Source organism: Monomorium pharaonis, chromosome 5, assembly GCF_013373865.1.
Source record: "Monomorium pharaonis isolate MP-MQ-018 chromosome 5, ASM1337386v2, whole genome shotgun sequence".
Taxonomy (NCBI): Eukaryota; Metazoa; Arthropoda; class Insecta; order Hymenoptera; family Formicidae; genus Monomorium; species Monomorium pharaonis.
The window spans coordinates 26,788,782-26,804,589 of record NC_050471.1 but is presented as its reverse complement, the minus strand read 5'-3'; the positions used below and the strand labels follow the sequence as shown (position 1 = coordinate 26,804,589).

The 15,808-nt window shown below is 37.9% G+C and overlaps 1 protein-coding gene across 6 annotated transcripts in view; it reads left to right on the top strand.

Moving 5' to 3' along the window:
- LOC105833943 (whirlin) overlaps positions 1-15,808 on the top strand; it is a 100,976-nt gene that overhangs the window by 62,621 nt on the left and 22,547 nt on the right. For 5 of the 6 annotated variants that reach the window (XM_036287646.1, XM_012676065.3, XM_012676059.3 and 2 more), the window contains 2 exons: positions 996-1,077; positions 1,859-1,966. In XM_036287646.1, coding sequence (XP_036143539.1) covers positions 996-1,077; positions 1,859-1,966 — 190 coding nt within the window. The remainder of the gene's footprint in view (positions 1-995; positions 1,078-1,858; positions 1,967-15,808) is intronic. The other variant, XM_036287647.1, reaches the window with a different exon arrangement.

Genomic DNA, 15,808 nt, shown 5'->3' with positions numbered 1-15,808 from the left:
AATAATTAGAAAAACATAGTTGGATTAAAAAATGACTAGAAATTATAGTGATATTATATCACTGCAACTATATTCTTTTCCCTCTATAACCAAATAACTTTATATTTAAGTAAATTCTTTTAAAAAATTCAACAATTTTGATTCTGTACTATTAGGTACTCGATTATTGAAATCTTAAACATAGTTTTGCAAATGGCAGAAATGAGACTCGATACATTATATTGTCCAGAGCTTCTGGACGCCAAACAGAATTAAACTTTTTTGCAAATTTCTGTTACTTTATTACAGTATATTCTCGCTAAAAATTTACTAAAAGTTAAAAAATTTATTTTCGTTTAAATTATAAAGAAAAAAAAAAGATCTTACAGAATTAAGATCTTGTATCTCTGCGACAAGACCTTTATGTTTATTTGCATAAACTTTCTTTTAGAAAATAACCGTAAATATCAACTCCTAAAATATTATATTCTAATCTGATTAATCGATCAAAATCATAATTTTGTTCCGAGAATATGTAAAGTCTTTGGATACCAAGTCGGTGCATATTATAGTTGATATTCCGAAAATAGAATTGCGCGACTCGTCCGGAGCTGCTCTTAATTTTATAAAGCCATATCATCTGCTATAGTGTTCGCTTTCACTAAAATACACTAAGAGAATATGTTAGAGACGAAGGGTAGGTTGGTGTGTGATGGAACCACTTCGGATTACCGTATTCTGACTTCTCTTCTCGAGTCGAAGACAAGACTCCTTTCGAAATTAGTTAGCCGTCGACAAGCTCGCAATTGTTGAATCGGCTCGGAAAATTCGCGAACGACGTCCCCGTCGTTCACTTCCGCTCGATCACCTCCCCTTTGTTTCCGATCGGGACGATTAATCACCGTCCCGACGACATCGATATAGGGCTAATAAGACGAGGCGCGCGCGCGCAATTTGATAAGAGCGGTCGCGGTGCGGGGTGGGTGGTTCTGAAATGGAAATTTTGCCAATTGCAGAGTGGGCTGCAGGAGGGCGCAGCAGCACCAAGTGACGACCTCCGACCTCGCCCTCTCCAATGATGACGAGTGCGACAATCAGGTACTGCGGGCGTATCCCTTTCGATCCCGTCGCGCCGCGGTGATCCTTCACGTAGGCGATCGGTTAGACTGAAGATTGAAATCGGACAGAGAGCGATAACGTTGAAGCGAAATAACTACACTCGAAATAGGAGTGTTTGATTTTAAAGGGTTAAAATGTTCTGTTTTGTTAAAAATGTTTCAGTTAATTTTAAACGGTGTTTATATTTAAAACATTAAAAACTTTAAAGCTGTCACGAATTTCGATCTCAAACGCTTTAACGTTGCAAATGTAAACACCGTTTGGAATTAAAGCACTTTTAAATATTTAAAAAAACCGGAGGCAGAAACACATTTTACGTCATACCTTGAAATTAAACAATTTTTTTAGTCTATGAAAAACTGAAGTGGCATTGCGTGGATTTTTTAGAAATTAGCGTCACACTTGTACGTATCTCGAAATCTCCACGCAATTGCTGTTTAACTCGAATTTTAATTTTCAAACGTCGGTGCCGCTGAAAACCCAGTTTTGATTTTATACACGCGGTTTATTAAGCGTAACGAAAACCGCAGCCTAGAAAAAAATTACGACAGGAGCACCGCGTGTGGGTGAAGGGGTTCGAAGGGATACACCTAGAAAGCCGCTAAAGCCGGACACATCACGACTTTTTATCCCCGATGAAAATTCGTATCGCCGATATCGTCGTAAAAAAAAAGAAAAACATAAAAAAAAAGAGAAAAAGATATTGAAAGCTTTCTTCGCGATCAATCAGGATGAAACACGGCCGTGTCCTTTTTTCCAGGATTACGATGACGAGATCGAGAACGGACGGGGTCGCAGACACAGCTCTCCGGGCGGTTCACGAGGTAACCCCAGGGATTACGGCCATCACCTGCACCCGGACAATTTGGTGAGTCGGCCAGCACAAATTCGATCATCGGACACGGCACTTTGAGACACACTCTCTATATATATGTATTCTCTCCAATGCCATTGAAAGGCTCTGATCGTGCTTGAAAGTGAAAGACTTTGTTGACGTGCAGCTCGATTCCTCTGACGTTATAATTTAAGTAAAGTGATTTTAATTACAAAGTGAAACTCGACGAACGCAACATCGACGAAGATTTAAATTCAAATTTTAGTTGAACATTCGTATCGCGTATTAGATTTGTTGTTTATAAATTTGTCGGAATACGTCTCAAAATATGCACAAGTTTTTGAAAGTACATAATTAAATTCTCACGATTCTTAATAATATAATATAATCAAATTGTTTTATGTTCTTCGAATGCAAAACTTTTGTAAAGCAATCTGAATAAGATTCATATATAATTAATCTTATTTTTAGAAGCCATTGTAAAATAATTTTTTAAATTAATTAAGAGCCTTATTCAGCTCAAGTACCTTGTATGTGTTATTTGATTTTTGAATTGAGAGTTTAATTGAGACATTCAATTATTGTTGCTTCCCAAGGCGGTCAGATCACTTTCAGTGGCTGAAGATTTTCATTTCAAGATTTACTGTAATAGTTTTATCAGAATAACAAGAGAAAAGGAACTAGACTTCATTCAAAACTCATAATGTCATTTTAGAATAGGCGACCCTTTTGTAGAATTAGTCGGGCGAACGTGTGACGATCTCTCAGGGCGAAGAAAAGTTTCGGTAATTCACAAATTTTACCTCGTTGTAATTCGCGACCGACGTATTTAATGTACATTGCGAGTTGCGATTCCGTTGCAGGAATAATTACACAAACGTAGATTGGTGTTTACAGAACGGTATCAAGTATCGCGTGTTGCAGGCAACAGGTAAATCTTAAACGCTCGCTTACCTTATGCAAATTGCACTGTGAAATGTTACTCGTGTGGAGTGTGCAACGAAAATGGCTCAAAAAAATTTGACTGAAAAATTTCTGACACAAAAGTATCCTAATTATATAACAATTACGCGTACGTAATTTCTTAAAGGAATATTTGTTTCAAATGTAAGAGAAGTGACATCTATTAGTAATTTTTCTCCTTTGTTACGTTTTATATTCAAATTCAGTATTATATTAATTCGGTATTAAACAGTGTAAGTTCAATAAAAAATTATACGTTACTTCGGTAATTTATGTCAAGTTTACTTAATTATATTTTCCTTAACTGATATATTGTGTAACTTGGTTAATTTAATCTAACCTTCGCAAACGAATAGCTAAGCGGAAGTACGTGCATTTTTGCCAGGCGACCTCATTTAAATTTCGCGAAACTTCGCAATACCGCGTGCGATAATACGTTAATTTCAGCGTTAAATCTGCATACGTCGGTTACTCACGTGCAGTTATTTACGCGCATATACATATGTACACAGTACATCGTCCCGAGGCGAATTTTAGGAACAAAGATTTAAAAACGAAAGACTGCATCTAATCCTTTTCTAACAAAAAGGACTCAGAAGTCGACTTTGTAAATTATTAAAAATGTGCTGCTAAAGGATTTTGCACGACGACGCGGTCTGTATATTTTACGGCACACTTATGTTTGCGCAGTTGCGCCTCTCCTTATCTCGTAACGTGCAATCGTCGAAGATAGGAAGCGCAAACACAGCGTAATAGGTCTGCCCTATCTTCTGAATCGTTTTTACACACCGTGCCAACACGCGTTCCATGACTCGCGCCGTAATCTCTCGTAATCGTAATCGCGATACCCAACCGGATAATGGTATGTCATTGCCGCGAATGCAAGTTTGCGCGACGAGATCGACGACGTCGGATTATCCTGGTAATTGGCATCGTCCGCGACATTAACACGTGTCCGAGAACTTACTGAAGATCTTTGTAAATACGTAAATGATTAATGACAAATTTATAAAAATTCAACAGAGAAAACGAGCAATAACGACAAATACTGTAGCGATAACTAGAGGACAATTGCCGAATGCTTACTACTCAAGGTATTTTTTATTGTATTATATATTTTGCATTGATTTACATGCGATTGGAAATTGTAGGTTGGTGTTTCAGGTTCACAGTATTTAACCTTTCACCGTAACAAATTCATTTATTATTGCCTATAAAATAATTTAAATAATAAGAAATCAATAAACCAACACTAATTTTATTAATAGTTTTAAAACAAGATCAAATATTTAATAAAGATAAGATGAAAAGATAAAGAACACATTGAAGTAAACCGACTTAGAAAAATTATTTCCTTGCGACTGATATATTTTTATTTGTATCAAATATTAGCTTTACTATTATTGTTAGTTTTACGTTAAAACTGCTTATTGTGAATAAAATTTGTGATAAACTTGATCTTTATGATAATTGCAAATATGTACATACAATAAATGTAAAATATTCCACAATAAACCTTCTTTTACGAAAATATAAAAATTTATTATAAACAATCACATATAATTATATATTATCAGCTACATAAATCGACAAAAAATTAATATTAATTGTGATTTCTTAATGTTCTTAGTACGCGCAAATCAAGGTGCAATGCATTAAACTTTTGTGTACGTTACACATTTCTTATTTATTCCAATATTTTAGTTAGATGTTACTTTTATGAAGTAAAAATATAACATGATACGATTTTAGGCGAGCGAATAAGCATTCAGTGACTCTCCCCTACGACTACGTTAATTACATGCTACACGTATTTATTTCACCCCTGTCAATTTTTATTTTTATTTATAGAGAATTTTTTCAGTGTTTACACTTCTCGCGCTCTATTTTTACGCGAGCGAGCCTATTTAGGTGAAGATTGTGTAAAGGTCAATATAATTCGTGTTCACACACGCGCCTGTTTTGCGTCAATCGACGCGGACTTTCCGCGATGAACCCCCTGAGAGACAGTCGCATGATCGCGCCCCGATATCGACATAATGTTATTATAGGCGTAGGATCTCAAAGTGGTAGATTACCAGTCCATCCGATCATGTGTAATGGTCGTCATAGATGATTGTAGTAGCCCATATACGACGAACGGTGGCGACAATTTAAACTCGTCGTGCGAAACGTCCTCTCGATTTTATCTAATTCTGCGACGATATTAATCCGAACAGCAGGAATACATTGATTAGCGCGAATTTTGAATACAAAAAATAGACGCGTTAGCCGAAATATCCGATATTTGTCAGCGATATCGTATTGTCCAAGAAATTCTACATAAAATATTCAATCGAGAAGAGAAACGAAAATTTCAAAAATCCATTCAATTATCTTACATTGAGAAATTGTAACTTTTAAAGATATATTGTTCGGAATCTACGGAAGAAAAAAGAACCGGTTCGACGCGACTACATTATATAGTTATCGTTGCATTCATCAATAATAATCTGAAATGACTTAACAGTAAATTATTTGGACTTTCACGTTAGAAGACTGAAATTGATTATAAGATACTTCAGCCTCTTTTTTAATACTTTAGAGCGAACGTCAGGCAACGGTTCTATTTATACAGCACTTTCGAATAACTTTTTGAAGTCTTGAGAAGATCGTTACTTAAAATGTTCCCTCGAGGAACGCGAAGAATGCCACGAAAAGCTCGCGAAGGCTGAAGGATCCGCGGCATTCTCAACGACGACACGCGATCGAAGGGGGAGAGGGGAGGGAAGGGAGGGGAGGAAAAGATCTCTAGAGAATTATAGCGAATTCGCGGCGTACGGGAAGGTTCAATGAGATCGTTCAGGTAGAGGAACGCGAGGTGATCGAGGGCAGGTGTGCCGGAGACGAGCGGAAGAGTCGGATGAAGGAGAAGCAGCTCGGGCAGCCACAGTGTTATCGACGTTACTGACGTGAGATAGTTTCACCTGAAAAGTGCCCTACGCACGATCGTTTCGTTCTCTCTCCCTCGAGAGAATAACGACTTCTACCGACTATTACGCCGACATCCGACGGATGAAGGAGGAGGAAAAAAAAAAGAGAACGACGTCCGGATTGCCTTACCGAAGGCAGGTGCGTAGAACGGGGATAATGAAGAAACCGCGATTTTATGGGAGACATCATAACTATACATTTGCTCCGCGCCGAGGCGCTCGAACCGCGATAGGAAGGAAATACCAATTATTGGAATTCCCTTCTCGTGAAATTCGAAGAACCTCACGATCTAGCGATCTGTCGTAAATTTGACGAGCCTCGATATCAGCTTTATTTCTAAAAGCATACTGATAATTTCGGTTTTATTAATTTTAGTTTAAATAAAATTATTAATTGCAAATTTTTAATGATACAATTTTGATAATTTTGATCTCATTAATTGATTCTAATTCATTAATTTCGGATAATTTTTCTGATAATTTATATATTTTGAATGATCTAGAACAATGCTTAATTGCGATCTTATTAATTAATTTAGGATAACATTTTGAGAATCGGAATAATTTTGCCCCGTTATCTTTTTCAGTGCATATAAATAAAATGAAGAATATCATTAATATTCATTCAAAATTTTCCTGCGATTATCGAATTATTTTATAGCATCAATAACATAAAAAATTTTATTCTTAGTGGAGCACCTTTTTTGGACATTTAACTCGCGCAATCTGTTTCTCTTCCAAGAGTACGGAAAAAAATGCACCGTCGGAAATTTATATCCTCATTAGCTTTCTCGATTCTCGGCTTCGTGCCCATTGTGCACGTTGTGAGAGGGAAGGGGGGGGGGGAGGGAGAAAAAGTGCAAACGTCCTACACGCGAGTGCAGAGAGGTGATGTGCAATTGAGATAATCGAGAGAATACGTTGCAGTATGGGATCGCGACCGCGTTCCGAAAAGAATCGGCAGCCAATGCCAAGGTCGGCCCGATACAATTAAGTTAATAGCGACGAACGGTAATGCCTTATACGAGGTCGTTATTCCAATTGCACGCGGAGTCGAGGATTTGTATTTGACGATATCTATATTTACCGGGCCTAAATTGCTGCGAAAACATAATATATAATTTTAGTAATTTATATAATAGCCTTATTAAGACCCCCAATAAGTCTGTTAATGTTGTTCGAGAGTTTTTTTTTCAGCGGTTTGCACTTAATCGCAAATTTTGCACTGATCGGCGAATGTATAAAATTTACATTCACATACAATTTATTTAAATAGCTACGACATTGGAAGTTTCGTATGGAAGCCGTCGTATCGAGACGGCATTCGATGAAACGAAGAGAAACTTAAAGACCCCGAGATAGAACGAGCAACTGAGCAAAAACGGGCTCAAAGGGTTAATCAGCCTGCCGGAGGAGAAATTATAAATCGTTATCGGGTGCTCCGTCGAAAAATCGCATCACGAAGTTAATTATGGTGAAGTTTAATATACAGGGTGATCTTAACATAGCACATCACAAAATTTATCCGTGAATTACTAGATCGCACAAATATAATTGAAGTAAATTATTCATCAATGTAAATTATAAAAAGAATTGTTGCACTTCTATCCGGCACGGCTGGTGATACTTTGTAATTTGTTTTAAAAAGGAGACTTCTTTTAAACCCTTCCGTGCCTGGTGGGACTTATACTATATACGGCTGATCCTTCAAAAATTCATATCTTTTATGCAAAAATAAAGATAGCGACTTTCCTTTGAGCTCATTTTTAAGATAAAGAATAGATTTTTTTTACAAAAAATTAACATCCTTGTGAACTTCATCCCTTGATATACTTCATCAAAATGAGGTAAAAAATACGTACATCTTCCTGCAAAAAATTAAGGTGGCAAATTCCTTTTAAATTTATTTTGAAACTCAACGTAACGACTATATGAAAAGAACGTTCCTTAATATTATAACTGTTAAATTTTGTTAGTTGTTATGAAATTTATTTTGATCCGCCATTTTTTATCTTAAAACTTTGACCGCAGACTTTCGCAATCGGTGACCCTAAAAGCCTTTAATAAAACGTTAGATGCTAATTATGTCTAGAAAAAAATCAGGTCTAAAAGAGTTGAATTGCTAACGTCAAGTGTTCTTTGGTAAAAAAATTTTCAAGTTTCTCAACTTTAATTTACCACAGAAAATCAAATAAAAAACTAAGCTACTAGAATTAATCTTTTTAAATAATATCATAATTTATAATTAACTCTTTTCCTTCTTATAAAAAATATTATAATTAGTTTAGATATTGATTTTAAAATTCCAATAATACATCAGTATAAGTCTGCTGTTAAAAGAAATCAATTTCAATTCAAGAGTTCTACAGATAGAAATCGACTCGATAGGACACCCCGTATATTCCGCAGCCGATCTCGACGCAGTTTGATCGTCGCTTTCCGTCTTTCTTTTCTCCTCATAATAGACTCCCCTCCCCCCCCCCGTGCACGTCTTATATTGCGGGAAGAAAGAGAAGAGCTCAATGAAGGATTCTCGATAAGCAAACGGCAGTAAAAGGAACGTAGGAGCCGCGTTTCACGGTCTCGCCGTACGTCTCGCCCGCTGTTCATCCCCCTCGCCGATCGATATCGCGATGGTCGTTCTACTTGAAAATCCCTCGCAGATTGTTCTCGTAATAACGGCGGATTAAAACCAGCCCGTCCGCCTGTCCGTTCGCCCGCGCGTACGCACGCAATTTTTGTCATTCGCGCGACCGGTCCGGAAAACTTTGTTATGTCAATAAAAAAAAGTTATGGCTTTAGGGTAGAGATATCCGAAGCTGAAAGCGATCCGACCTTTTACCGCGGAAAAAAAAAACACATTTTTCATCGTATTTTACACCGATATGGCTGCTCACTATTCTAAACTTTAATTACGATATCTCCACTAGATTATTTCTTTGTGATTTTAAAGTAGAGATATTAAAAACTGAGCAACGTAACCTTTCTATCGTGAAAAGGTGTATTTTTCATCGTTACGCCCATGGCTACTCGACATTTTAAGCTCTAAGTACGCAATATTTCACATGGTTATTGTGATTTTAGAATGAAGATATTAAAATCTGAAATTACAGTAACTTTACCGCGAGAAAACGTTCATTGTATTTTATCCAATATACGATTATTTGATAATCAAAATTAATAATTACGCGACATGTCAATCAGAGTATTTTTTTTTTATTGTGATTTCAACACAAGGATATAAAAAAACACGCGCTTTTTCTCGCCTATGTGATTACTTAACAACATTTCAAAGTTCCAATTACGCCATACCTCAATTAAATTATTATTCCGCGTAATGATATGCAAGGATAATAGCGATCGCATTCAACGTTAAATGCATAATCAGAAAATGTAAAACGCCGGAGTTGTTCAAACACAGGATTAAAATATACATCAAGGAGCCGCGGTCCCGCGTTCACTGTATCAAATTTTACTCCGCGGTAAATCTCTTCATTAAATAATTTCTGAATTAATGTAACGTTAAATAAATTAATAAGTTTGACTTTAAACCCGCGATTAATCAGCGTTGCAATTCACCCGAAATGAATTCGATGCGCTTTAAAACATGTAAATTTATTATCACTTGGAAGGTATTTCCATCGCGCTATCAAATGCATATGTCGACTGCATACATCGCAATTTTCATTGCCGAAACTTTGCTCAAGGACCCTCCTCCTCCTCCTCCTCCTCGGTCATCCAATGCAACTGCACGTTACGTAATTTACTTAGAAATCGCGGCCGTTCCCGAAATGGGACGCGAGTAAGGCGCGACGGAAGGTAGGGGCGAGAGGAGGGGGAGGAGGAAAGGCAAAGAAGCGCGCCGTCTCATTAGAATCGACTAATTAAGGCCGCTCGTTTCCATTAATGAACTTCCGCTATTAGTCACTCGCCTAAGGTGGCCTAAAAGCGACTTACATATCGATTACACGGATCCTATCTCTTCACCGCGACACGCGGCGAGTTCGTCATAATAATTACACTGTCCAATTATAAAAAAAAAAAAAACATTTTTTTCTTCTGTCCGAAGTGCCACTTTACTTGCCCCGATGAATTCTTCCGCGTTAAATACGTGGCGTTGTCCGAATTTTACGTAAATTAGGTTGAGATCAATCAAGAGTGGTGCTTTCGATCGATTTCAACATTTTATGGCAAAGAAGAAACGGTGTGTTAATAAAGAACAATGTTATTGGCAGTAAAAAGGAAACGGGAGGAGATGGTGCTTAATCAAACTGATAAGGATCATTGATTCACAAGTACTCTCGCGCTCTCTTTCGAGACTCGTCTTTATTTTATTCTCCTGGCGAAGAGTTAGGCATCTTCGTTACACGCAACCGAATGACGGTCGCCATATTACAGAACACGGAACAGAATGGTAATAATAATGGATACAATAATTTACTATACATAATATAAATTAAGGCGACGCGCTGGCCGGCTAAACGAAAACAAATGAAAATGAGTAAGCAAGGGATCTCGTCTTACTAGCGACTACACTTACGTCTAACGACAGAATACACACTTAAGATTACTATGCCTTCTTAATAGGAATATTCTCCGCATCGCTGCCTTGCCTGCGGCGTTAATTACAGCAATAATTAGAAGCGCCCGGCCGAAATCGGCCTCGGCGATTCGCAGATTACGCGCGCGATAATCGCCTCGTCCTTAACACACACTCTCTTTCTCTCTCTCTCTCTCTCTCGCGAAACTAAGCGCCATACAGATCTTCTCGTCATAAGTCACACTCGGGCGCGAGGACGCCGTGCCAAATCGCCTCCCTCGACTAATAATTGCGCGCCTCGACGATCGGGGAGAACAACGCTGGTTCCGGCTGGTTCCCGATCTTCGCAGTTGAAGAAGCGATTGCCGCTCACTCTTCCGCATGACCGACCGACCTCGCCAGATATACGCGAAGTGATAGGCACCACCTCCCCGTCGCGGATCCCTTTGTCGATCCTCGGAGCGGCGATCGAAACGCCAAATCGATGCGTCCCCGTTGCGCATTTCAACATCTTTTGTTTTCTCTTTTCTCCACTCGCAAAGTTATTAAGCCTAGGTGCCAAATTAATTCTTAGAAGATTAAAGAATTTCACCAAAGAGTATTTTATTTCATTGTAATCGATCGATTCAATTCTCAGATTCTCAGCTGAATTCGCGAGTTACGCACTTGGAGGTCGCTTTCGAATGCATCTGAACGAATTCCTTTTGGACGAATAAATACTCCAGAAATTTATAACGGAAGATTTTCTTTAAAAAAAAAAAAAAAAAAAAAAAAGGATTTGCAGACACCTAAAAAAGAAAAGCGCTTGCAACTCGAGAGTTCGCTTGTCTCTTCTCTGGTGAACGGGCACGAGGGGGTGAAGTGCGATGAGGTGTGTGCTACCCGCGCCCTCGCCGAAACGGCCTACGACGTGCGGGCCGTGGGGATCGGTCAGAGCTTGTCCTGGAGCGCCTGGCGCAGCTCCTCGGTGGCCTTCGCCACGTCCTGACCCTGCCGATGGGCGTGCATCTCCGAGCGCGCCGAGTGCTGCACCGACGAGCTCGACCGCCGCACGGAATTGCCGCTGCCGAACTTGGGCCGCGGGATCCGCACGCGTTGAACGTCGCTCAGCCACGACTCCATGTCCGGCTCGCCTCTCCTCTGGCGGGGAGGAAAAAAAAAAGGAGCGGTGACGGCGCGTTTATAGCGGTCGGCGGTCGGCGAGAGTTAGCGATTGGAACCTGCGAAACGTTGTTAGAGTCGAAATGAGGGCGAAGCAAGGAAAAACGTAAATTTGTACATTTAGGAGAAAAAATTGTTGCAATTACCATAACTTAACTATGATTCATTACTACTTTCGACGTCAACTATATTTAGAGTTGTTTTAAATTACAGTTGTTAGTTATTGCTACGTAAATAATAGGCAAATGTGTTAGAAAATATTCACTACATTGTTTATTTGATTTTTATCATATTATTATTTGAAATTAGATAAGATTGTTCTTTTAATTATGTTTTGCAAAATGTTATCTAACTGAAATTGGTTTAAATTTTGATTTTTAAACATTTAATTGTGAAGGACAAAGATTTGCAGGATTTTAAACATAAGTCTCGTATTATAATAAAATTCTACATAGAAAGAATATAATCTTACAATTAGATTTTAATCTCATGGCAGTTGTAAAACAACATAAGATTTTGAAAAATTTTACATGATTTTTTTATTTATATACCACAACATTCATCTGCCACAATAAAATAATTAAAATAATTAACTATTATTTAAAATGATAAAATTGTATGAAAATTATAAAATTCTTCTTTACCATGTTGTTTCACGACTATTACAACTTTAATAGCAAATTTTATGAAAAATTCTCTCTGTGCAAGATCTCTGTTACAGATTATAAAAGTGGTAATTTCATAAATTGTAGAAATGGATTTTTGGATCACGGAGCTTTTTCTCGGACTTTAAAGAAAGCGGCGACGTGCGCGTTTGTACTGATTAGCGCGTCATTAAACTCGAGCCGATTAAACGAGAGAGTCCGACTTTGTTGTAATTGAGCGAAAGAATTGAAAAGAGGACACCATCATTCTTTCTGGGAAGAAAGCGGTGACAGATTTATGAAACTAGCAGCATTTAATGTCACACGTACACGCGCTTTAAAACCGTTTAGAAGAGAGAGCCCGAGTTTCTTACAGTTGAACTGAAAAAAAATCAAAACGAAGAAGAATAGGGAGGAGAGTAGTTCCTCTCAAAGAGGAAAGCGGTGTGCGCTTCATTCATAGCGATGATCAGCATCGTCAGTGAGTTCTGAATAAGCGAAAACCTAAATTCGTTAAAATGGAGCAAAGGTAAAATAAATACAAGTGAACTAAAAGCTTTTGAAATCGATGAATGCAACAAAGTTCTAGAATCTGTGTGGATTGAAAATCCGAAATAAATGTGGGAAGTTTGTAAATGGAATTTATAAATGTTAAGTCTCGGTACATATGTATATATACATATATATAAAACATAATCGAAAAACACAAGCATGAGAAGAAATATCCATTTTTCGATTATATAGTGTTTTTAATAATATTAATAATATTTATTATTAAATATATTTCGAAAAAATTTTCTCTTATTAAGCTTGCGTTATTTGTATCGGTCTAATATTTAACTTATTATTGTAACTGATAAAATAATCTATATCTGATAAGTGATAAAATTCTATCAGGAAAAAAATTGAGAGGTACATTGAACAAGCATTTTTTTATTTATTGACAATTTCCTGTACATCGGTGTCATAATCTTACGATTTAAAAAAGTATTCTGCCTGTTTGTAGATTTTAAAATGTAGTTTGACATTTGTGAATTCTAAAGCTTTTAGCTTTTAGCTTTTTATCTTTCTACGACTTAAGATGTAGAGGATAACCAGTAAAATATATAAAATCCATATAGTCCGACGTTGGATTTGAAAGAGATCCCGTAGGTGAAATAATAACAGAAGATAAAATTCTATCTGGGAGAAGAAATAGAAGGTGCAACAGGGAGGCATATTTTCTTCACTGACAATCTCTCCCGTAAGCCTGTGTCATGATTTATGGATTTTTAGATTTAAAGATATTCCGCCATGGACTTTAAAATGAAGTTTGACACTTGTAAATTCTAAAAAGCATACCTTTTTACTTTTCCACGTTTTAAGATATAGAGAATAGCCAGCAAAATATTTAGGAACCATATATTCCGACGACGTTAGACTTGAAAGAGGATTCTGTAGGCGAAATGACATCACAAGATAACTGATAGAATTCTATCAGGAAGAAGAAATAAGAGAATGTGGAGGCACACATTTCCTTCATTGACTCTTTCCCGTAAATCCGTGTCAATTTGTCATGAACTCTCGGAAAACAAGCAACAGCATATCCAAAATTGAAAATTTTACGACGTCTACCTACGGGGATCGAAAAAGGCGTGCGCGAGCCTTAAAGTAAGGAAAATAACACGATCTACCGGGATTTTATGATCTTATTTACGTCCGATCGGATCGGGAATGAACCGAAAAGATAAGAGGGAGAAAGAGAGACAGTTGTGATTCCTTCGCGAAGAGATCGAGAATGGAGAAGCTCCGGTGGCGAATACTTTTCAAACACACGCACCTACATCGTATTCTGATATTTATTCCCAATTATTATAATTTATATAATTTGCAGATTAAATTTATGTTTTCATCTGAGTTTCAAAATTCATGTCAATTTGCGGAAATTTAAATCAATTCCTTGAGTCAGATAACATAATTTAACACGAAACGTGTAATTTAAGAAACAACTGCATCGAATTAAATTCAAGGGAAGCAGTGATCATATTATCATAATAATATAATAATATCAGAAATAATAAACTAAAATTTCAAGTTCAATTTATTCCTTAAATTAAATTATGTAATTTTATTATACATAGATATAAACAATTAAGAATTCGAATTTAATAGCGCGGCATTGAAATAGAGCTGGGAAATTCTAATTCTAAAAGATCCATGTATCTCAACATTTTAGAATCTATTTTTGAGCGATCGAGCCTTTTTAACATTACCGGGATTTCCATTCTAGGATCAGCGCGTACGTGTGTATTTCTTACACGGGTGAACGCGGAATCCGACAAGTTTCCTATGGCGATTCTATTATCGGCTACCAGCTACTGCATGCTGTTATGCATCCGCGTTGTGCGCGCGGGATTATTATCGGAACGCCTTCTCTTGCACGCTGCCTAATGATCTCTCTCTCTCTCTCGCCATAGTTAGATTTCATCAAGCGTGACGCAGTTTCCTAATCGAGGCGGCGTAATCACGCGAAACGCGAACCGAACCGTTTTCGTTATTGCGCGAAATTTCTAATATACCGCGTAATTACTGAACGCACGGTACGAGAACCAGGCAGACCCGTTATTCCGACTCGATGTCGCTAATGCGAAAAGTGGAAGTTTTAAAACGAAACGTCCCATTGTGCTTCCGTCAATTTTAATTATTTAATACCCGATAATTATTTAACTATTTATTATCTGGCATTTTCGGCGAAGATATATTGATAAGTAGCGAAACTTCTAGGTGCAATAATTGCTTGTGAAATAAAGTTCACGCTTAACTTTCTCCATAATCAGCTAAATGCTGATAAATTACCAGACGATTTAATTTCCTCGAAAAGCGAGAAATATTGCGTATCAACTTCACAGATCGCGAGGCGTTTCCGAGAAATCCGACTTCGACTCTTTCCCTGTCTAGCTTTTGTTTTCCAATTAAAATCACGGTAGAAAACCCGATCGCGAGTTCCTCTTACTCCACGGGTTATCTGGATGTGCCAGATATTTTCCCGCGCAGGTCGAGGGGTACCGATGTCGTTCGCGCCGTGCTCCAGACGGTAAAATCTGCCGAACCGATCTGCCGAAAGAGGGAAACTGGACCTGGGCCCCGGTTCTCGCGCGGCTCGACAATTATCGCTCCGTGCGCTCGTCCTACTTCTCGAGGTACGCGCGAGCCACGCGTTTTGACGACGACGGCGATAATTCGCTCGCGATTTTCCGAGCCAAATGTCAGGATAAAGCCGGAACCGCGATTTACATCATCGCACGCGAGCGCGTAACGTCGGACGCGGAATGTCAATCGGCGCATTTTTTTAGCCCACGCACTTCCTCGTACGTAACACGCGGAGCGTTTTACGCGTCACGCGTGTTCTTCTGCGCACATATCGCGGGGTCTCGTTTTTTTTTTTTTTTTTTATTTAGGAAATGCTTGTAAATGTAAAAAATCTTCGCGCAATTACGGCGTTTTGCAATGCTATCGATAAATGTAAGTAATCACGAAGCAAAATATGTCTTTTAAATTATTCACACGTGCAGTGTTAGTAAGTGCAAAAAATTTGGAACGTCGAAGGACATGTTGG